The 23,865-nt window shown below is 53.3% G+C and overlaps 1 protein-coding gene across 3 annotated transcripts in view; it reads right to left on the bottom strand.

Moving 5' to 3' along the window:
* PHF2 (PHD finger protein 2) overlaps positions 1-23,865 on the bottom strand; it is a 76,293-nt gene that overhangs the window by 10,301 nt on the left and 42,127 nt on the right. For 2 of the 3 annotated variants that reach the window (XM_036991177.2, XM_036991178.2), the window contains 14 exons: positions 23,275-23,389; positions 15,572-15,732; positions 13,179-13,320; positions 10,244-10,430; positions 9,138-9,300; positions 8,168-8,255; positions 7,753-7,859; positions 6,342-6,433; positions 5,168-5,257; positions 4,355-4,723; positions 3,516-3,635; positions 2,987-3,105; positions 944-1,122; positions 731-801 (listed from right to left, as the gene is read on the bottom strand). In XM_036991177.2, the coding sequence (XP_036847072.1) occupies positions 731-801; positions 944-1,122; positions 2,987-3,105; positions 3,516-3,635; positions 4,355-4,723; positions 5,168-5,257; positions 6,342-6,433; positions 7,753-7,859; positions 8,168-8,255; positions 9,138-9,300; positions 10,244-10,430; positions 13,179-13,320; positions 15,572-15,732; positions 23,275-23,389 (2,003 nt within the window). The remainder of the gene's footprint in view (positions 1-730; positions 802-943; positions 1,123-2,986; positions 3,106-3,515; positions 3,636-4,354; positions 4,724-5,167; positions 5,258-6,341; positions 6,434-7,752; positions 7,860-8,167; positions 8,256-9,137; positions 9,301-10,243; positions 10,431-13,178; positions 13,321-15,571; positions 15,733-23,274; positions 23,390-23,865) is intronic. The other variant, XM_036991175.2, reaches the window with a different exon arrangement.

Below are 23,865 nucleotides of genomic sequence, written 5' to 3'. Positions count from 1 at the left end.
CGTTTCCCTCAGCCAGAAAGGGAGGTTTGCAAGATTTAAAGAGCCGCCCTTGTAGTGAGCATGCACGTGGGTCTGCTGGCCAGCACACAGAGGCACACACAGCACACGTGGGTGCCGGAGCTTTCCGCTGGGGTCTCAGGGCCCAGCCCACAGAGGTGGAGCTTCCTGAGGACCGTTCCCAGGCACGTCCAGAGCCCCAGTGGTGGACAGACAGGATGGCACCAGCAGGCAGGCTGGGGTGCAGCCTTAGTTAACAGCCCTTGGCTAGTGCTCTTCAGGGATACCCCCGGGCTCCACAGGCAGCAAGGGACCCTGATGGAGACCCCTACCTCCTTGGAGATGGCTACCTATCCTGGGATGGACATGGCTGTAGAGGTCATCTAACTGAACCCCACACACCTCAGCACAAGGCCCCCACCCTTTCCACCTTGGGTATGAAGGGGATGCATCATCTTCTGGCCAAGTCTGGTCAGGGCCAGTGGCTCCTGAGGCCTTACCGCCCCTCCACAATCCCCACCCTCCAACCTGTTTTGCACCCTGCATAGGCCTGGTGGCTCATAACCACATGGCTGGGGCCCAGCCAGGCCTGCCCGTGAAAACACCAGGCCAAGGAAAGGGTGGGTGGGAAGGCCACGTAGCCCATGCAGAGGCCTCCGTCAGCATCACACTGGCCACAGCTTCGGGGACTGACATCTGGCTGGGCCTCCCATGACCACCCAGAGACTCTCACCTTGTAGAGCACCGGGTCCAGCTTTGGCTTCAGAATGGGCACAGGCAGTGGCTCCTTCTTGTCCAGCAGGACTGAAAGCAGAGCAGAGGAAGTCCAGCAGTGGCTCCCATCTGTGCCTCACCCAACACCCAGATGCCTTAGGGGCTGGGCCTCCCCCACCCCCTGCACCCACAGCTCACATGGCCTCCCCCAGACCCCACACCCATAGCTCACATGACAAGTCCCTCTTTGGGGCGTTTTTCTTCCTCCTGATGGGAAACTCATCGATCTTGAGCTCCCCATCATCAGACACGTACTCATACTCGTCCCGCACAGGCTGGGGCTTGTCCTCCTTGAAGTTCTGCAAGGCCCCAAACACCCCTGGGTTCGGCTGCGGCTTGAGGGTCTTGGAGCTGGAGGCAGCGGAAGTGGGCTAGTGAGCAGGCGCCTGCGGGCCTGGCTGGTATCCCCTGCGCCCGCCAGGGGCCTCGGAGGACCAGCAGCCAGCTGGATGCTCCCCAAGCCCACAGCTGCTTCCTGGACGTGGTGGCCCCGGTGAGGACAGCACACAGCCCATGGGTGCCTGCCCAGCCCTTCCTCACTGCCCCCACTGCCCCCCACCCTGGCCCCTGGACAAGTATAGCTCTCCCTCGGCCTTCTTGCAGGCCTGATACAAGCTCAGCATAGGAAAGAGCCGGTGCTAAGTGGCCTGGTTTTCTGCATATAGCTATTTTGGAAAAATAAATCAACGTCTGTGTTGCAACATTCTAAAAAACACTGTTCAAGTGGTCTCCTCCTGTGGCAAGGCAGGGCTACTGTGAAGCAGGAGAGCCCATGGGCTCCAGCCACAGTCTCCCCAGTAGCTCAGGGCACTTCTGTGCACTCAGCAGCAGGGCCAGCAGGCTGGATTCCCCGGGGGTATGCTCTGATTCCCAACAACGAAAACGCAGGGGACAGCCAGCAGTGAGCTCTCCCAGATCTGGACATGAGCTCCACAACCCAACACACACATATCCACCCATACACACACGCATCCATGCACACACACATCCATGTATACACATACATATTTATGTGCACACACACACCCATCCGTGCACACATGCATCCATATACACACACCCATCCTTGCACACACATGCATCTGTGCACACACCCATCCATGCACACATACATCCACTCACACACACACCCATCCATGTACATTAGCATCCACGCATATGCGCATGCATACATACACACATCCACGCACACACATGCATCCATGTACACACACAGGTGTGATGTGGTTATAGAGCTGTGTCCACCCAATTCTCCTCCATTCTAAATTCTCCACAGCACAGTCAGTTGTAGCATTAATGCCCGTAAAAGTTCCCAGGATCCAGCAACTGAGCTTCAGATAAATCAAGGATATGCTTGGGCCATGATGTCAGGGCAACGGCCCTACAGAGCAGACCCACCCGACCTGCTAAGGAACAACAGTGCCAGGCTCTGCAGGGCTCCAGCCATCAGTCTGCTCCATTTCCCCACCATCTGGAATGCGGAAACTTAGGCCAATGACAGAAAAGCGGCTTCATTCCCTCTGGGAAGTGTCTGCTTTCCAACCCCCCTGGACTTGGTATCCAGTGAGCAGCGTGGGAAACAGGGGCCAGTCTGCCACACCAGCCAGCACACAGGCCCGTCACACAGTCTGGAACCCAGACATGCCCACACATACACACATGGCCTCCCTGATGAGTTGCCTCCTCTCTCAACCCAGTGCCATCTCTTCCAAGAAGCCCTCCCAACTGCCTCAGGCATACAGGGACCCTGTAACACCCCAACCCCATGAATCCTTCCTCTGCGGCCCCCACCACAGCCATAATTTTAGGTGGATATTTGAAAGTATTTGGCTCCCACCAGTCCCTTCCCACTAGCCTCTGGGGACCTCCAATGCCAGAACTCAGACCCTCACTGCACCCTCTGTGCCAGTCCAAGACAGCCACTGTGCTAACATCTGCCAATCTCACTCTCCCACCGCTGGCACACACTACTGCCCTTCCCCACTTACTGTTGGCTTAGCAGGCAGGGGAGTCTGCCCAGTGTGGCTCCAACAAGGGCTGTGCCTGGTAATGTCAACCAGCTTGTGGGGCCTCCCCTAGGGAGCCCTCCAGAGGTGTGTGTCTGTGTGTGTGTGGAGTTGTGTGCACATGACATGTGTGTGCACGTGGAATGAGGGGCATGTGTGATGTGTGGCCCCTGTGTCCCCAGCACCTCCTGGCATAAGTGCTCACATACCCCAGGAGTCTTTTGTTGGAGAAGGAGAAGGAGAATTTGGTGTCTTTGCTCCCCGGCAAAGGAGACTTCTCCAGCTTCTGTTCTTCCTCCATCTTCAGCAGGGAGTCAGGTTTGCTGTTCTGGAAAGCAAACCCAGGACCACCTTGAGCCCCACAGAGGTGGCCAGTCGGCAGAGGCAGCAGGACTGGCCAGCTTCCTGCCTCCAGCCACACTGCCTGGGGACCCATGTCCACTGCAGCTATGGGCCTGCAGGACCCGACCTGGGATGTAGTCCAGCTCCAGGGAGTGGGAGCTCAGGCCAGGGCAGGCCACAAGGAGCAATGCCCAGGGAGGCCACATGGGTACCAGGCCCTCACAGAGCTTCACGGCCCCGCCCACTGGGGGCCGGAGGACACACACCCTACACACATGGCCATACCCATGCTCACCTCTGCTCACACCACCAAGCCCACACACCCGACACACTGCCTTCCCTCAGAACACAGCCCTCCCTGAGGCAGGCTCATCAACCCACGCACACACACCTCACCTTGTACTTCCACTTGGCCTCTGACTTGCTCTTGGTTTGCTCCCGGATTTCCATCCTCTCCACGTCGCTCTGTGTGTTGACCACCTCCGTGTTGGGCACACTCAGAACGCTCTTTGCAGCCTGCAAGAGTGGCCATGAGCCAGTGCCAGGCAGGGGAGGGCAGCGCAGTTCCATCAGGCTCGAGCACAGAGTGAGCCACACAGCCCAGCCCCTGCCTATTGCTGGCCCACAGGCAGCAGCTCAGCCCCGCCCATCCACCATGCGACCCCCCCACACCCCCTCTTCCATCAATCCACCATTCTTTCATCCACTCTCTTTGCCTCAAGGCAGGGAAAACCTATGTGCCCCACTGCAGCCGGGTGATGCTGGCCCTGACGTTCGCCGAAGCCTTGGAAAGTGGGTGACAGCCTCCCACTAGCAGGAATCACTCAGTGAAGCCCAGTCTCACCCTCTGGTCACACTGGTGTGTCCTCAGGGCCAGGCCTGGCTCTCTCCCTGCCTGTGGGCCCCCAGGCAGCCCAGCCCCATCGTCAGTCACCCTCCTGACACCCCATTGCCCTGCGCTGGTGCCCCGCCTGCCTTCAGGTCTCAGGCCAAGGCCTGCATCCCAGGAAGATTCAGCCACCTGTCTCCCCAGGTGACCCTCACGGTGCCACCACATCCCAGCACAGACACTGTCCCCTTTCCCATGACGGTCTCTCCCTAGCTGTCCACGGTGTCAAGCTTGTTGGGAAGAGCCCGCATGCCCTGGGTCACTGGCACGAGGACGTGCAGCCCTGGTCCTGCTCCGCAGAGGCGTCTGCAGGCCCCCGAGCACAGGTGGGAGGGAAGCCGCCCACCTTGCCCTTCTTGCGCGGCTCTATCTTGGTCAGCGCCTCCTTGGTGTGGGCCTCCAGGAGGTCCAGGTCGGGGATGGTGGGTGAGGCCGAGCCCCTGCACTTCTTCCCTTTCTTCTTGCCACCATCCTTGAGCTTCAGCAATTTGGGGGGCTTCAAGGGCTTGGGGGGCTTTGGGGACTTTGCGACTTTGGATGGCTTGGGCATCTTCATGGTTTTGGGGGTCTTTTTTTTGGACACTTTCTCCAGGAAGGACTGAGGAGGGCTGGCCTCAATGGGGGATGGTGGCTCCTCCTTCTCCCGGTCCCCAAAAGAGACCTCATCAGAGGAGATGGCTGCTGTCACTTCTGGCCGGGTGGCCTTGGGGGCATTCTGGAGAGAGGAGGGGGAGCGGTGAGCGACGCTCTGCCTGGAGGGTGCCACAAGCCCAGCCCGCGGGGAATACGGAGCAGAAAGGGGTGGCCATCTGCATGTCACGTGACATGCTCAGTCCACCCACACCCCGTGACACGCTCATGTCCGTCCTGATCATCCATCTGGCACAGGCATGTCCATCTACACCACGAGCCACTCGACTGCTCCACCTCTTTGGGGAGACTGGGGTCCATCCGGCTGCATAAGCAGAGTCTCGGGGAGCTGAGCTGTGCCCCCCACTCCGTGGGGAAGTACAGAGCCCCTGCCCCGTCTCACACTCCCAGCAGGCTGCAGGCTGGCCACGGCAGCCCAGGCGGCCAAGCCCCAGTGGCCACGTGACTCTGTCCCTGGGTCTGAGGGGCTGCATGAGACAGCCGCCCTCCCTGGGCCAGGCCCACCTACCTCGCTGAGCCGGATCTCCTTGGCAAGGTCTTTGATGAGCTGCGAGGGTTTGACGTGCTCCGGGAGCTCGTCCTCGTGTTCTGCCAAAGCCTACAGGACAGCACGCTCAGGGTCCGTGCTCAGCTGCAGGGTCTGGGCGCCAAGGCCGTCCACACCGTCCAGGCCACACCCCCTCCACCCCCTCCCATCTACAGGGGCTCAGGCAGGCTCAGCCCCGGTGGTTCCTGACGTAGGCCCTCTGTCCCACGAGGGTGTCCCCCACCTATCCACCCAGGGCCCACCAGCACCCAGGGGCCCAGGGGAGGGGCGCCATGATGTGGGCTGGCTACATGGGTCCAGCAGGGGTCAGCACACTCCAGCACACGCTGTCCCGGCCAGAAAGCTCTGCAGCCGGAGCCCGAAGGTCTCCCCAGGCACTCTACCTGTGGAGGCACTGAGTCCTGGAGAGGGTGAGGTGGCCAAGCACCAGGAGTGGGGTGGTGTAGCCACCCTTCCACCCACACAAGGCCGCTCACCTGGCCATGTGGCTGGGGGAGTGGGGAGGGACACCGACCCCTATCTGGGCCTCAAGGCCAGAGGACACGTATGTGGCTTCAGGACGGTGCTGGGAGAGCACAAGCTGTCCCACCTGCCCACCTGAGTGGCAGGAAGCACACAGCTGTTCCCCTCCTGGGCCCCCACCCAGGCCTCCTGCTGGACTGTGTCCATGCAGGGACACTGCCCTGGAGGATGCCTGAGGCTAACTGGGCCCCTCTCCTCCTTTGCACTGGATAGGCAAGATGCCGAGGAAGTCAGAAGCCACATCCCTGAGGCCTCCATTAGGAGAAGCGACTGCCACATGTGCCAACAGGAGGCAGCGCCTCTGCAGCGTCATGGGGGCCCTCAGGAAAGGGCCTGGGGTAGTGCTACTGGCAGGGGGCTCTAGGAGGCCCTCCCTGCTCCCACCCCTCTAGACTTCAAGCATTGTGTCCCCACCATCTGCCTTCCTCCCACTGAATCCCTAGCCACCTGGCTCACTCCTCAGGCAAGGCCTCTGGATGGACGGCTCTGTACTGCATTTCCCGCACAAATGCCCCACCTGGTTAGGCAACTCCTGATGCACCCTCCTCTGGCCCCCAGGTCATGCTTGCCACCCTCCCCTCTGCCCTGGGTCACATCTGGCACACTTCCCTACCTGCTTTTTTGTCCATGATCTGAAAGCACCATTGAGAATTTTAGCTCCTTGAACTAAATGAGGGGGCAGCTGCTTCCCAGATTTGTGAGAACCTGAGAGGAGACAGAGGTTTGCTCAGGTGGGCGTGAACCCTCTCACCCCCACCCACCACCCACAGGCACCTTCACCCCTGGGGGGGACATTCAGGCTGGACTTCCCAGAGCCACCAGCCACGGCCACCAGCCCAACTGCCAACGGCTTCTCTTGGAACCTGGGGGAAGCCCATCTGGAATATCCTGCAAGGCGCAGGACCGGCCCTCCTACAAACCACCCACCAGGCCTCTTAAACAGGGGTCAGCTCCCCATCTGGTCCCTGGTCTACTTTAGCAAGGGGCCACAGGTGCATCCCACACCAAGCATCCCCACCCTCACATCACCCCTACCCCACTGGGGCACCTGTGGCAGTTGCCATCTCTCTGGGGTGGGCCAGGGCAAAGACTGCCTCAAAGACACCCTTGTGGGCTGGGGCCAGCCCACAGAAAAGGGTCAGAACTTCCCCCTCTGGCTGGAGGGGTCAGCATGGAGGCAAAGCAGTCTGGAGCTCTGACACCCCAGGGTGGTAGTCTGCCTGGTCCTCCTGCCGGCCACTGTGTTGTCTGCCCCTTCACAGAGGAGGGTGGGAGAAAGAGGCAGGGAGCCCAGCGTGGCCCAGCTGGTCAGGCCCAACCCAGAGCAGCACCACCGCCATGATGCCCCACTCCCAGGCATGAGGCCCTCAGGGCCAGACTGGGCTTACTCCTGGGCACTCCTCCACCATGGTGGAGAGGGCTCCGAATTCAGAGAACAATGGCCAGATTCCAATGATACCTGTCCAGCCCAATGTAAAGATCATTTTCAGCCTTCTTGTCTCAAACTGGAGCCAAAGGGCCAAGAGGTCTGGGTAAGGGGGCCTCAGCACTTTCAGGCTGGGCATGGCTGCTGGGAGCCATGTTCTGATCTGGAAGGTGCATCCGGTGTCTACAAGGGCAGGGACGCAGCCAGTCCAGCCCTCCCACGGGCCTCACACAGGGACCCTGGTATGCACACCTGCCCCACTATGGCTGGATGCTGCAGGGGACCCTCAGCTGGGGGCCCAGAGCCAAGCAGACCTCCAGGCCTCTCAACACCTTTGCAGAGTTCTGTGAGGAAGCACGTGAGGCCACACACAGAAGGCTCAGGAACACGTGGCCAGTGTGCTTCCCAAAACACCAGAGAGCCCTGTGGGCAGGAGCCCCTGCCCCACATAACAGGGCTTATTCATCGCTGAGTACAACCATGCTGACTGGGCAGCCCCAAAGCACGAGGGCTGAGCCAATTACCAGCCCAAGTCCCTGAGCTCTGCACCAAACACACCGCCCAGGGCCTCAGACCGAGATGCCGACTGGGGCCCTACCTTTGAATGCCTCCAGCAGGTGCTTCCCCATGTACCAGCAGGTGGTCTCAAAGTTGGGAAACTGAGTCAGGCTGCCCAGTTTCAACCTTCTTTCTACTTCGTATGCTCTGGAAACCACAGTAAAGAACTCTTCAGTGCACTAGAGCCAACACTAGAGGGGGACCCCGCGTCATGGCCACACCATGGCCACGCCATGTCAAGACCACCCTGGCCCAGGCCTCCATGGGCTGTGGCTTCCAGGGCACTGGGTTAGTGCCCCAGGGAAGGGCTTTCCATGTACCCCACATCTGCCAAGGGCTCTCCACAGACGAGGCCACCCAGAGGTTGGGCCCAGCAGGGACTTGGGAGGTGCTAGCACACTGGTTCGGCAGCAGGGACCCTGCCTGGTAGGACCCGGGGGCAGGTGCAGTCCTACCTCATCTGCATCTCCACGCTCAGGCTGTGAAGGAAGTGTCCCGCGAAGGCCAGACAGTCCACAGGCGTGAGTGTGGCATAAATCCAGCCTGGGAGACAAAGGCACAGCTAGCCCTCCTGCAGCTCTCATGCCAGGTTCAGCCACTGCCAGGCCCAACTGCAGCCAGTATGGGCTGGGCTCCTGCCAGCCCTGCCTCAGCGCCACCCTGCCTGGCTGGCTGCCCAGGGACCATCCTGCCTGTGAGGAGTGGGGCAGGCAGGGGCAAGGGGTACCCTCCAGATGGGAGAGGCTGTGTTTGAGTTTCCCAGCCTGTTCAATGTAGCCCACAGCATACAGACGGGGAAACTGAAGCCCAGATGGCTGAGGGTCCATGCCCAGGCCCACCCCAGGCCTGGATGCATGGCATGCTGATGCCTTCATGTAGGCATAAGGAGGTGAGGGGGCTGCCACACCTCTGGGAGGGTTGGCCTCATCCCTGGATCACCCTTACAGACAAAATGTCCAAGACTATTGGGAGGTGAGATGGGAGGCCTGTATCAGGGAAGACCCAGAGCCATAAATCGGGAGAATGTGATCCTGGCTGAGACGGGAAACATGTATCTACGACAATCAGAAAACACGAACGTGGCTGGCTAGCCCGTGATACCAAGGAATCACTGTTAATTGTCTGTTTTTAAGGTGTGAGGACAGTATAGTAATTGTGCTACTTTTAGAAGAGAGCATTTCAGAGGCTTGAAATATTTATGGGAGGGACAACATGGCCTCTGTAAAGGGCTGCTGTGCTTTCTCCTCCTGCAAGTTTGAACTGTCATCTTCAAACACCTGTTAGGAGCCTGAGGCTGGGCTCTGGGGCGAGTCTCAGGGCCCGGCACCCCCACGGCCCAGCCACCTCCATGAGCACAGCCAGGCTGGGCCCAGAGTAAGGCAGTGGAGCCTGCATATCCCTGCACGCACAGCCCAGGGCACTCACCCGAGGGGATGAAGAGGGTCTGGCCCTGCTTGAGGGCGCACCTGTAGCACTTGTCCACCTGGTCGGCAAAGAACATCTCGCTGTGGTTGGACGCTGACTGCCAGCGCTCGTACAGGGAGATGTTGGCTGAAGCCGGCTTGATGAGATAGAAGATCTTCTCCCCCTACCGACAAGAGGCCATTGGCAGCACCTGCTATGTGCCAGGGTTGTGGCCGGGCATAGCCCACTGTGTGCAGGGATGTTGTTGGGCGCAGAGCCCGCCATGATCTGGGGTCCCTGGTGACAGATTCTGGTTTGACCACCACCCTGCCCAGCCCACTGTTGCTCCCCTGAAATGTTGAGGCCACCCAAGCTTTGCAACTCAGAAGTTTGCATGCCAGAAAGGTTTGGAACATAGGAGCTCCATCACAGTTGGGCAACGCCCACCATCCCACACTCCCCATTTCTGGTGCACAAGTAATGCCATGCATGCCAAGGGGCCACAGGGCTGTGATAAGTTACAGAAAGCACCGCTCTTGAGGGGGCCCGAGGCTGGAGAAGGAAGGACGGCCCCCATCCAGGCCCCGGGGGGCACACAGGTGGGGCCTGCTCAGGGCCTCAAGGAGCTGGGACCAGAAGTCGACCCCAGCTCGGCCCCAGCAGGTCTGGAGAGGCCTGGGTAGGTGGCTGAGCCTAAGGCTTGGGGTCTCCCTTTCCCTGCCTCCCTGGTCTGAGCCCAGCCAGGGGCCCCCAGCCCTCCCACCCGCCTCTGGACTGGCCCAAAAGAGCACACTCCCGCATCCCCCTTCCAGGGTTCTTCCCAGCATGGTGCTCCCTTTCTCAGACTTGTGTGGCCCCCGAGCCCTTGGTCAGCTGCCCCAGAGCCTCCAATTGCTTCTCAAGCCTCAAGCTCTTTGAAAAAAGGCAACATGTGTGCTGCTCTGGTCCTGAGACACCTCCCCCATTCTTCCCAAGGGCCAGCACCAGGGTCCCTCCTTGGGAAGACATCCTGTCCCATGTCTCACCCAGTGCTGACCACGCCAGAGCTCGTGGGGTATGCGGACAGCCTCACAGACCAGCAGCGGGCTGGTCAAGGGCGGCCTTCCAGGCAGCTGGGCAGGGCTCACCTTCAGCACGTGGTACCAGGCAGAGGCGCCCCCGGAGTCGATGTGGAAGTCGGTGTAGCTGTCCTTCACGCAAATCAGGCAGTACTTGGCCACCTTGGGCTTGGCCAGCAGTGCGTCGTCAGGCCAGTAGTTGTCCACCCAAGACAGTTTCTTGACAATGTCAGGTGGCTCCACAAAGCTGGACATTCTGGGGGAGGGACAGAGAAAGTGACCAACAGTCATGGGGACCATCACCTTGTTCACTAGGCTCCCAGGCAGGAAAGGTGCTCTCTAATGCATGTGCCACACCTATTTCTCCATCTGGGGCCACGTGGCCTTGCCAGGTGAGCGGCAGGCTTGCAGAGGGCAGAATGAGCATGGCCATCCACAGTCGGGCACAGGGGCCTGAGAGCATTCACCCCACAGGCAGCCACCTTCCCGGAGGACTGGAAAGGGGGACTCCCTGGGTCCCCACACTGGTGCTGCCGCGAGTTTTCTCCTGTGCAGCCCAGGTAACCCCTGGCTTCACCTGAACAAAAGCCTAGAGCCTCAACAGGCATCTGCAGCTCCCCACCTGCCACTGTCAGACCAGCTGACTCATGGCCAGGGAAGGTGCCAAAGGCAAAAGTGGCCTTTACTCAATTACACGTCATTGTCCTGGCTGAAATGCAGATTGCATAAAAACTCCCAGCTCTGCAGTAGCTGGGCAGTGACTTAGCCACCCCCAGGGTTGGGTCCCATCATTCTTGCTGTCTCAGGCAGGAAGGGATCCAGACCTCTCCATACTCAAGGCCATGCCTGCCCAGAAAATCCAGCACAGGTCACAGGCCTGGCCTGCTGCCCTGACCTTGACAGCCCTGTTCATAGGCCCCCTTTTTTGAATCTCTAGCACACTCTAGACTAGTATCCCCTTCCATCCCAGGAGCCCCTGCACCCCATACATGCTTGTGGTCACCCCCAGGGCCCTCCTCTGCCATGAGAGAGGGCCCCTGCCCCTCCAGCCTGGGGCCCTCGCGACCCTCTGCACACTGTGCACCACAGTGGGCATGGCGCTGCTATCATGCACCCTAGATGTCCTTCTTTCCTTGACTGACTGCTCCTCAGGTGCAAAGCCGGCCCGTTCTCCTGCCCCCAAGGCCAGAAGCTCCCTGAAGGCCAGGGTGGAGGGGAGGTGACCCGAGGCACCCCTGGGCACCTGAGGCCACTGAGGGAAACACCCAGAAGTGACAACATGTGTCCAAATGACATGTAGCATGCCCATCTCACTCTGTCTGGGTGTCTCTGTGATTATGGTACATGTGAGCCACTGGAGAACCCCCGGGAGTCAGCAGACCCTGAGAGCCACCCAGACAGCCATGGGGCCAGGTTAGGCCTGGCTCTTGCAGCCCCACCTGACATCTCTAAGGACAGACTGCTGATAAAGAGAGACACACCCTCCCACTAGGGTTGTGTGGAACAGGCTCCCAGGGCACCAAGCCCATGTGCAGCTTAGTGTGAGGTATACACGAGCCTCACAGGCACTAGACGTTTTCTGCCAGCAAAGGGGCAGCTCTGAGAGGCCCAGGGCAAACCCACGCTAGAGCACCATCTCCTCTAGCTATAGCCCCCTGTCTTCATTCTGTGAAGACACTCCAAGCCAGGCAGCAAATCAAGTTGATGATGACATGACTCAATACACCTTTTGGTACCAAAGCAGCACATTCATCAGAACTTGGCCTTTGAGAAAATCCCTGTGAACATACAGAAGGCTGCTTTCTCCAGATACCATTTTCTACCCTAATTCCCCTTTCACGTTTGCTGTCAGGAAGCTCAAGCGAAACCCAGTGTCCAGATAGATTATCTCGCATGGCTCCTGGCACAGTTATGCATTCATTTCTCAGTCTTTTTCAATGACCCTTTTATTTTTTCCTCCCTGCTGTTTTGCCCACGGGCTATTTAGCTTCTCATATGTTTTAAAAGTAAGCAAAGTGGAACAATATCCAAAAGACAAGAAACAACAAATGCTGGCTAGCATATGGAGAAAGGGGAACCCTCCTACACTGCTGGTGGGAATGTAAATTAGTTCAGCCATTGTGGAAAGCAGTATGGCGGCTCCTCAAAAAACTAAAAATTGAAGTACCATTTGACCCAGGAATTCCACTCCTAGGAATTTACCTGAAGAAAACAAGATCCCTGATTCAAAGACATATGCACCCCTATCAGCACAATTTACAATAGCCAAGAAATGGAAGCAACCTAAGTGTCCATCAGTACTTGAATGGATAAAGAAGATGTGGTAGATGTACACAATGGAATATTATTCAGCCATAAAAAGAAAACAAATCCTACCATTTGCAACAACATGGATGGAGCTAGAGGGTATTATATTCAGTGAAATAAGCCAGGGAGAGAAAGACAAGTACCACATCATTTGTGGAGTATAACAACAAAGCAAAACTGCAGGTATAAAACAGCAGCAGACTCACAGACTCCAAGAAGGGACTAGTGGTTACCAAAGGGAGGGGTGGGGGAGGGTGGGCGGGAAGGGAAGGAGAAGGGGATTGAGGAGCACTATAATTAGCACTCACAATATAGGAAGGTCACAGGGAAGTCAGTACAGCACGGAGAAGACAAGAACTGATTTTACAGCATCTTACTATGCAGATGGACAGTGACTGCAATGGGAGGACTTGATAATATGGGTGAATGTTGAAACCATAATGTTGCTCATGTGAAACCTTCATAAGATTGTATATCAATGAAACCTTAATTTAAGAAAAAGAAAAGGCAAGGTGGAAATGGCCCCAAAATTAAATCATTCTTAAATTAAATCATCATCAGTAACTCATACCCATGGTGAATGAGGGTCTAATTGGAGAGAAGCAGGGATTTGATGGAGGGGCATGTCACATGCATGTCTGGGAGACTCCCCAGGGTGGCTGCAGCCTGATAGCAGGTGGCCTGCAGGCCCACTCACCTGGTATCAGAGAACTCAAGGTTGGTGAGGTTGAGGACTCGCTTGCGGTTGGTGCTGTAGTAATAGTCCACAAATTCCTTCAGCTTCATCTTGCAGTCCTTTTGCTTGGTGACATCTGTCACGTCCACACTTCGCTCAGGGCCTAGGGAGGTGGCGGGGGCAGGTGGACACACCCAGGAAGAAGTCACCAGCTCAAAGGTGGCACTCCCACCTTGGGAGGCTCTGGGTCTAACATCCTGCCCCACCCGCCTGCTGTGCCTGCTCCCTCCCTTGGGGTGACCTCAGAACCCCAGGGTGAGGGAAGTGGCAGAGTCACAGACCTCAGCTAGGGTGCAGATTAACGGGTAAAAATACGGATGCAAGGTGAACTCGTAGTTCAGATAAATAACAATTACATGGTTAGTGTATGCCCTCAATAATGCATTGGATATACTTACACTGTAAAAACTTAAAACCAAAAAACTGCATTTCTAGGGCAAAACTCATTATTTTGAAAAGAAAAAACATTTTTCCTGAATTTTCTGTGGTTGGTAAGGAGAAAGTTCAGAGTAAAAAACTGCTGATGGTGGAGAGAAACTTCTGGATAACAAAGCAACTGATAAGGGAAAGCTCTTAAAAGAAGATTCACAATTAATGGAGGGAAAAAAAGGGACAAAATTAGCAAACTGTTCCTTTGTGAAAGTCCTCCACAGCTGCTCAGACTGGAGCTGAGAGGCTGGTGGGAGTTGCTGAGGATGGGCAGGTTGGGTTCCCGGGATCACTGACTACAAGAGGGTGGCCAGCCACGCAGCCTCCAAGTGGACTGGGGCACTGCACCCCTGGAGGGAGTCCTGCCGACAACCTGAACACAAATCTGAGAGTCTCCTACCAGCAGTACAGGAACTACCAGGGACAGAGGAACATGCTACGTGGCACCCCACAGACGCTGTGGACCAAATCCCAGAGTGAGATTTTCCTGGTGTTGCAGCGTGGGAGGTTGTCCAGGACCAACACCCCGTTTCCCCAAGGAAACCAAGGGAATGGAGAGGGATGGAAGGGGCACAGAAACCAGATGCAGTGTGTGCATCTTGTTTGGACCCAAACCAAACACCCCAATGTAAGGAAGGTATACTGATTTGTATAATTAAAGTGGGTCTTAGATGATATTGAGGGATTATCACTAGTGTCCTATAGAGAAAGAATGGAATTATGATTACAATTTTGAAAAACTATCTGGTAGAGCTGGAGTTTCCACCAGTAAACTGATGTATGTGCCAGGGATGTGCCTTAAAATACTTGGGTGTTGAGGGGGGCAGAAAAACAGCCAAAAGCTGGCAGCTTTGTGGCCAGTACTGGGCACATGGGGTTCACTGTGTGCTTCTCTCACTTTGTGTGTGCATAAAAGTTCCCTGAAGAAACAGCGAGGAGGAGAAAGACATTAACAATAAATGCCTCTAAATGGCCTTTCCCCTGGAAATAAGTGGCCTCCCCTCCTGCAGGCACAGCTGTGGGGAGCAAGGATGCAGGGCCCGAGGGCAACCCTGGCCTTCAGGACAGGAGCCTGGGCCTGAGTGGTGGGAGCTCCCCTGTGGGAAGGGCTTAGAACTCCACCCAGCACCTGGCTGAGCCTCGCTGATGCCATTATTCCAGGTGCTGCAGCCTCACACAGGCAGCCTGGGAACCAGCGCCAGGCTGGGAGAGCAAGTCCCTTCTGCCTCCCTGCTGCAAGCTGGCCAGCCTCTTGCCCCTGCTGGGCTCCGGTTCCAGAGAAGGGGGAGGCTGTGGATCCCATGTGAGCGACCCCCAGGATCCCCACAGCCCCCGTCACAGGCTTCACAGAGGCACAGGGTCAAACTCCAGCCAGTGAAGCGACTCCTCTACGACCCAGTGTGCGGCCAGGGCCAGCCTGGGTATGTGCTTTCCAGGGCCTTTCCTCCTCCCACAGTAGCCCCCCAGGCATCCCCATGAACACCCCAAGCCCCAGTCACCAAGGAGCCTCAGAGTCAAGGCCAAGTGGCCATAGCTCTGCAGGAGCATGCTGGCCTCTCCAAGCCAGGCCTTGCAGATGATGCCCCAGCACACACAGGTACTTCCCTCCACCCAGAGGTGTCCTGACTGAGGGTGTCCACAGCACTGGGAGCTGCTGGGGGAAACCACACATGGCTGCAGATAGATAGCATCAGCCGGAACCCAGAAGGACCCAGAAGGGGGCATGCATGGAGGCCAGGCCTGGGCTGCCCCAGTGGGATGCACCTCTAACCTCAGGGGAAGTGGCCCCACCCAGCTGGGGGTCCCCCAGGCACAACTGTCATCAGCATCCAATGGTAATGCAGGTCATAGCTGGCAGAATCAAGGGGTCCCCAGACTGCCCCCATTAGCAGCCAGGGTGACTGACAGGAGCAGGTGGCACTCACCCACATAGTTCTCCACGTCGCTGACATAGAAGGTGGGGGCAGGGATCGCTAGGCCCAGCCCGTCTTTCTTGGGGACTAGGATGGGCTCCGTGAAGCCGTGCTCCTCCATGTAACCCAGTGTGAGCTGACTGCCTGGCACACGGGCCACCACGTCTTCCGCGCTGCAGGGGAGGAACAGGTTGGAGGCCAGGTAGGGCCCAGGCCCCAGCCTCCCCACAGTGACAGGCCAGATGGGCTGCCGGCCAAGAAGCATGGTCCCAAGTCAAAACCTTGGCCCGATGTCCAGGCACCTGCCCAGGCTGTTCTCATGTGAGTTTCCCCATGGGAAAGGGATGGGGACCATGGCAGAGGGAGGCCAGAAGCTGAACACAACTCCTGCCTGTCTCCCTTGCTTTCCACCTGCCTGCCCCCCACTCCCTTAGTACTTGGTGACCAGACCCCACATGGGCTGGGTCCAGGCCTGAGGATGCAGGGATGGACACAAACCCCCCTGCAGGAAGAATCCACCCACTGGATAAGCTAAGCATGGGACCCAGGGATGGCCTGGGCTGCCAGGGTCAGTGGCGGCCTGCCCTCCCTACCCAGCTGGGTGCTGGCTACTATCCTGTGTGCTGGGACCTGTGGGACCCAGCTGGGACAGCCCTGTGCAGTGACGCTGGAATGGGCTTTCACCAGATGAGCACACCAGGCCACAAACCCCAAGTCAAGACCAGTACTGTGGAGACACAGCAGGGAACAGCATCAGAGGGGCCCAGGGAGGCCCGCAGGAGCAGGTGTGAAGACTGGCTCAGGGTGGGAGGAATGCCCCGTGGGGGCCTGGGAGGGGGACAGGGGACAAGCGTGAGGAGCTGGGGCTGGGGCAGATGGAAGGCAACCAGGAGAGTGTGGTGGCCCAGCCCCATGGAGGGCAGGGCCCAGGGGACAGGACACGACACAGCCATATCTTGCCAAGGGGTTGGTTAGGGTGAAGCCTGAAGAGTGACCCACCAGGTGGACCATGTGGCGAGTGTGAGGGACAAACTGACAGGAGCCTGTGGAAGGTAAGGAGGGAAGAATGTGGTAGGCCACTACCATGTGATGCTCTGTGATGTCGGGTGGCGCAACTTCAGCGGCAGAAGCCACAAGGCAGCCAGAGATTTAAGGTCACCCTTGATAATCTGGAACCCCAAGCCCGTCTCACTGGGGAGAGTTGAAAATTCACACGACACCCATGGATTGGGTCTGAAACTGCGAAACCCATGAGGACACAGTAAAAGGCAGACATGAAACCATTCTGCAGGGACAGCACAGAGCCCAGGACAGCCGCTGCTCTGGGAGACCAGCCCTCAGAAGACCAAACCTCATGGAGGAGGCAGGCCCCAGTGGCAGAGCCCACAGACTCATCTGCCAAAAAAGCAGATGCCCAGACTGAGGATAAAGGAACAACGAAAAAGGGGACTTTAAGACAAATACATTAAACACATTCAAAGGGATAATATGAGGATTAGGAAAAAAAAAATGGGGCAGGAGGGAAAAAGAACAGGAACATTGAAAAAGAACTTAATAGAAATTCTAGAAATTACAAATATGATGAACTTAATAGAAATTCTAGAAATTACAAATATGAAATCTCAAAATCTCATTAGGTGCATTAAGGGGTAGCTGGAAAAAATAGTGAATTTGATGAAAGATCTTAAAAATAATAGAATGGGAAAGAAGTGCTATTAAAAGTGAAACAGAACATTTTCAAAAGTGAGATAAAATATGACTCTTTGGATTAAAGAGGTTACTGAGCCCTAAGCAGGATAGAAACAAATGCACATTGCACATCTAGAGGCACTGCCTTATCCTTGTGGCATATCAAAGACAGGGAAACAATCTTAAAAGCTTTTGGGGGGAAAAAAACAGACCATTTACCAAAACAAAACAAAAACAAAACAAAAACCCCTGACATCTGACATCTCATCAGCAACAAGAGATGTCAAAAGACCATGACATATTTTCAAGGAGTTTGAGGAAAATAACTTCTATTCTAGAATCTTAGATTTGTTTTAGGAAATAAGGATCATTCAAAAGTAAGGATTTAAAGAGAACACTTTCAGACACAGAATCCTTTTTATAGGCCTTTATTGAAAGAACCAGTAAAGGATATAATTTAATAGGAGGGAAATCAAATCTAGAAGGAAGAAGTGGGATTCAGGAAAGAATAATTTCACACAATATCTATCAAAATACCAGTTGACTTCTTTGCAGAAATTAATGAGCTGAATTTGGAAAGCTAAATGGAAATACAAGGCACCCAGATGACCAAAACAGTCTTAAAACAGAAGAACAAAGCTGGAGCACACTCCGCAATTTCACAATTCACTACACAGCTACAGTAATCAACATTGTGTGGTGTTGGCGTGAGACATATGGATCAGTGAGACAGAACTGAGTGTCCAGATATAAACCCAAACATCTGTGGTGAAGTGCTTTTCATCAAGAATGCCAAGGCAATTCGATGGGAAAAGAATAGTCGCTTCAGTAACTGGTGCATGGGAGAACTGGATCTTCACATGGTGCAAAAGAATGATACTGGATCCTTACCTCACACCATATACAAAAGTTAACTCAAAATTAGTTAAATACCTAAATATAAAAAGCCAAAACTATAAAACTTTTAGAAGAAAACATTGGCATAAATCTTCATGATCTTGAATTGGCAACAGTTCTTAGATTCATTCAATCACAAGCAACAAAAGAAAAAAGAGATAATAAGCTTCATAAAAATTAAGAATTTTTGTGCTTCAAAGGACACCATCAAGAAAATGAAAAAGACAACCCACCAAGTGGGAGAAAGTATCTGATAAATGACAAGTATCCAAAATACGTGAAAGACTTTTACAACTCAACAATAAAAATATAATCTGATTAATAGGAAGGGGTTAAAATAATGCAGAACTGGACTTCTGGTTTCAACTCCCACATATAAAGAGCTTAGAAATTGTCAGTTCCATCCTCACAAGAAAAAGGCTGAACAAACTGAAAATCAATGACTTAGATTCATCAGAAAATTCTGGTTACAGGGCAAACAGCCATCCCAAAATCTGAAGAAAAGGGCAAATACAGAATCACAGCTGAGATAACCTTATCTAAAGCATCAGATGCTAGAGGAGGGAACTTGGAGGAATGCTTAAATGGCAATTTCTGATAAACCATGGAAGTTGGGTGTGGACTAGCATAAGAATTAAAAACTCATGGGGCCCAGTCCCTGGGGAGCCCCACAGGTTCATGGGTGTGACCTCCAAGAACTCTACCAGGCTCTGCTGGGAAGGACCTGCTCCTATTTCAGGGATGTGGAGGGGACAGTCACTCTGTTCATGTACACTTATAATAAAGTGTATAATAAAAAGTCTACCCTATGGGAGAACTTACTTTACCAGACTCTTATCTCACAGGGGAAAGGACAAGTAGGCACCCAGTCAGTGGCTGCTAGCTTCCTGTCTCAGGTAAGAGGAGAAAAAGCAAAAGCCAACACATTCTTCTGAAGACAGCCCTGAACCTCAAGCCCCGTAAAATGCTGAGATTTATCATTAAACTACAGAACACTTCCCCTGACCCCAAGACCTTGCCACCATATAACAGTATAATAACAGTTGAGTATAATTGAGAGAGCCACAAAACAGACTCTATTTAAAGAAGGAATTCTTAGGGGATCCCAAAGAAAACAGGAAAGGAAAAAAACAAGAAAACCAGAAGAGAGCACTGCCTCTGGAGCCTACAGCTACAGCAGACGGAGCCTCACCCCCAGTCAGGTCAGCATGAAACCCCACACCGAATACCTAACTGCCTCAGGGCCAATTACTCAGCACACCATGTTCAGCTTTCAACAAATTACAAGGCCTGCTAACAAGCAAGAACAGCCACAGTCTGAAGATACAAAGCAACAACCAGAACAAGGCTCAGACAGAGCACAGAATTTGGAATTATCAGATAAGAAAGTTTTTAGAATAAAGATTAGGAGTGATAGTGGAACCGTTGGATGACATGCAAGAACAGATGAGCAATGTAAGCAGAGAGGAGGAAAATAATAATAAAAGGGGAATACTAGAAATTATGTTTTAAAAAAACTATAACAAGCTCTAAGCATCAAAAAAATGCTAAAATTATTTTTTAAAAACCGTTCAGAAATGAAAAGGCCTTTGATGGGCTCATCAGTAGACTGGACACAGCTGAGAAAAGAATCAGTGAAATGGAAGTTATATCTACAAAAACTTCCCAACCTGAAATGCAAAGAGAAAAAGAATGAAAAAAGGAGTTAACATAATACATAAGAATTGTAGAATAATTACAAAAAGAGTGGCATATGCATGATGGGAAAACTATAAGGAGAAGAAAGGAGCAGAGGTTTGAAGTAATAGTGGCTAAGAATTTTCCAAAATTAATGAGACATGAAATCACAGATAAAGCTCAGACAACACCAGCAGGATAAATACCAAAACATCTACACCTAGACATATCATATTCAAACTGCAGAAAATAAAACACAAAGACAGTATCTTGAAAAAAGCTGGAAGATGAAGAAGATCAGTCTCAGGCATGACAACATGATGAGCTTTACTGACCTGTAACCTACAGAAACAGGTAAAATCACTTTAAAAACAACTATTTAAATCCTCTGGAAATTTGTCCTAAAAGCAAACAGCAAATGAGGAAGTGTATACAAAAATCTACAAAAAAACAGAAAACCTACAAAAACTAAGAAAGGCAAGAGTCTGTGATATTTGGACCAAGTCCACTCCCTCCCTATGCCTCCCTGACTCCACAAAGGAGAGACTCCCTTCCAGAAGGGTGGAGCCAAGGACACAGGGATGCGTGGGACCTCTCCCCAGCTCCCAGGCTGAGGGCTTTCTTTCTGGAGGGGCAGGGCATCAGCCTCTCTCGCCCTGCCCAAGCTGCCTGTTGCTGAAGCCAAGTCTTAGGCAAGAGCAGCCAAGAGGTGGGGGTTCCTGCACTGGTGGAATGGCAGCATTCCCCGGAGGTGGTGGACTTAGAATACTGGGGCCCTGATCACCCTTGCCCGGCACCACTACTCAATATTCTACTGGAAGTCCTATTCAAAGCAATTAGGCAAGAAAAAGAAATAAAAGTAGCTTAGATTGAAAAAGAAGAAGTAAAACTATTCACAGACGACATGATCTTGTATACAGAAAGTTGAGTGAATACTGAAAAACTATTAGCACTAATAAACTAGCACAGCAAAGTTGCAAGACATAAGATCAGTATATATAAGTCAATTGTATTTCAGTATAGTAGCAATGACTGATCTGAAAATAAAATTAAGGAAACAATTCCAATTACAAGAGCACCAAAAAGAATAAATTACTTAGGAATAAATTTAACAAAAGAGTGCAAAACTTATACTCTGACAACTAGAAAAGATTGTTGAAAGAAATTTAAAAGATCTCAATAAATAGGAAAATATCCCATGTTCACAAGTTGGAAGACTTAAAACATTGTTAAGATGGCAACACTCTGGTTCGACGGATCTAGAGATTCCAACAATGCCTGTCAGAAACACAGCTGACTTCTTTGTAGAAACTGACAAGCTGATCCTAAAATTGATATGGAATTTCAAGGGACCCAGAATGCCCAAAACAATCTTGAAAAAGAAAAACAAAATTGGAGGATTCACACTTCTTGATTTCAAAACTTTCCCCAAAGCTATAGTAATCAAGACAATGTGATGCTCTCCTAAGGGTAAACAGAGATCAGTGGGCTAGAACCGAGTGTCCAAATACAAATGTGCACGTCTATGGCTAAGTGATTTTCAACAAGGGCACCAAGATCTTTAACAGCAAAAGAAGTGTCTTTTCAACAAATGGTGCACTGACAAATGGATAGCCACATACACAACAAAAATGAAGTTAGATTCTTACCATGCATCCTATGCAAAAGTTAACTCAAAATGTATCAAAAACCAAACTGTCAGACTTGAAACTATAGAACTGTTAGAAAAAAAAAGAAGAAAACATAGGGATAAATCTTTATGACCTTGGATTTGGCAAAGGATTCTTAAATATGATAACAAAAGCACAAACAACAAAAGAAAAAAATAGATAAATTAGACTTCATCAACACTATATACATTTGTGCTTCAAAGGACACCATCAAGAAAGAGAAAGTCAGCCCACAAAATGGGATAAAGCATTCACAAATCAGGTGTCTGCTAAGGAACCTGTATCTAAAATACATAAAGAGCTCTTACAACTCAGTAATAAAGAGACCAAAAAAAAAAACTAAAAATGGGCAAAGGATCTGAATTCACATTTCTCCAAGGAAGATATGCAAATGACCAACAAGCACATGAAAAGATGCTCACCATCATTAGTCATTAGAGAAATGCAACTCAAAACCACAGTGAAATCCCACTTCACACCTATAAGGATGGTTAGAATCAAAAAGTCAGATAAAACAAGTGCCTGTGAGGATGTAGAGAAATCAGAACCTTCACACACTGCTGGTACAGCTGCTTCAGAAAACAGTCTGGCAGGTCCTCAAACAATTAAATGTAGAACTACTCCTAAAAAAAAGAAAATATATGTCCACACAAAAACTCATACAGGGTATTTATAAAATTAGTCACAGTGGCCCCGAATCAGAAATAACCCAAATGTCCATCAGCTGATGAATGGATGATCCAAATGTGGCCGATCCACACAATGGAATGTCATTCTGCCATAAAAAAGGAATGAAGTGCAGACACATGCCACAACACGGATGAACCTTAAGGACAGTCTGCTGAGTGAAAGAAGCCAGACACAAAGGGCCACACAGTTCATGACTCCACTTAGATGGGACATCCAGAACAGACAAACACAGGGGCAAGAGGCAGATCAGCGGATGCCGGGGGCTGGGAAGGGGAGGAGAGCGGGAGTGGTGAGCATGTCCTAGTGCTGACCTGTCGGCACACTGGGCCCACTGGCGGGTACCCTTTAAATGAGCAAGGGTACCCTGCAGGGCACATGAATCACAGCTCAATAAAAGTGGGAAAAGACAGAAAAGGAAAAAGGGAAGAGCCAGACGGTGGCAGTAACTTATTCACAGAGGATCAAGGATAAGAGCCACATGGACTCTCATCAGAAGTCATGCCTGCAAGAAGAGGATGGGGTGAACTACTGCCACACGAAAAGAAAAAACCCACCAACTCAGAGCTGTGTCCAGAGAATCAGCCTTCAAAAGCAATGGAGAAAAAGGCCATCAGACAAGCACAGTCTGCGGACAGGGGCAATCCACACGACAGGTGCCTCTCCCACCAGAGCTGCCCCTGCGGCTGGACTCTCCCCTCTGCCTCCCTCCCTCATGCAGGACAAGGTGCAGGCAGGCATTGGGGTGCTCTGAGAAGGACACCGGGAGACACCCCACTACACCATGGGCACAGGGGAAAGCCTGTGCCATTGGGCCAGGATTGCCACATCTGGAGGTGGTCTTGGGCTGGATACAGCCCCCACTCTCATCTATAAACTGAGGACAGTGGCCTCTCCTGCAGGAAGGTTCCTTGGGAAGGGCCACCAGGTGGGGGAGGCAGGTGTACACAGAGGAAGAGGGACCTCCAACACCTATCCCTGAGGTTCCAAGAAGGGAGAGGTCAGCCCTGTACAGGGAGCGCCTGGAGGGCAGCCCGGGTGCACCTGGGCCTCAGAGGGAGCAGGCAGACTGGGAAGGACAAGGCTGCAGCCCACCTGGGGAAGGTGCGACTCCGCAGCTCCTTGATGAAGAGCTGGCTGCCGTTCTGCACCGGCTTCACGTCGGGTGTCTGCCCCGGGCCCTGTCTGTGCCAGGTCCGTCTCTTCTTCACTGTGGGGAGACAGGGGCATGTCAGCAGAACAGCCCCACTCTGGCTGGTGACCCTCCCTGAGCCTCAGCACTGTGCGACTCACCCCTCCCACCCCAAAGGGAGGCCTGCCTGAGCAAGAGGGGGAGGTGCACTCACACAGCACCCCCTCCCCTCTCCCACCAAGTCCCAACCCCTGGAGGCTGCCTCCAACAGCGTGACACTCATATAGGCAGGGTGTCCGCGACCAAAGTGCAAGTCTGTGTTATGCAGACCTGGACAAACCCTGCCCTGGGAGGGTCTGAGCTGTGTGTCTGGTGTCAGCACCAGGCAACACGGGGGAGACCCAAGGGCTCAGGGCTGCCTGCCCAAATCTTTCTTGCCCCACCATCTTGTAGCTGTGTGACCTTGGGCAGATTTAGTATGTCTCTGTGCCTCCTCTTTAATAGAGATGCCAGCCCAGCCTCATGGCTTCCTGTGAGATGTGTAAAGTGCAGAG

Source organism: Manis javanica, chromosome 2 (assembly GCF_040802235.1).
Source record: "Manis javanica isolate MJ-LG chromosome 2, MJ_LKY, whole genome shotgun sequence".
NCBI classification, from domain to species: domain Eukaryota; kingdom Metazoa; phylum Chordata; class Mammalia; order Pholidota; family Manidae; genus Manis; species Manis javanica.
This window is presented reverse-complemented; position numbering and strand designations above follow the sequence as displayed.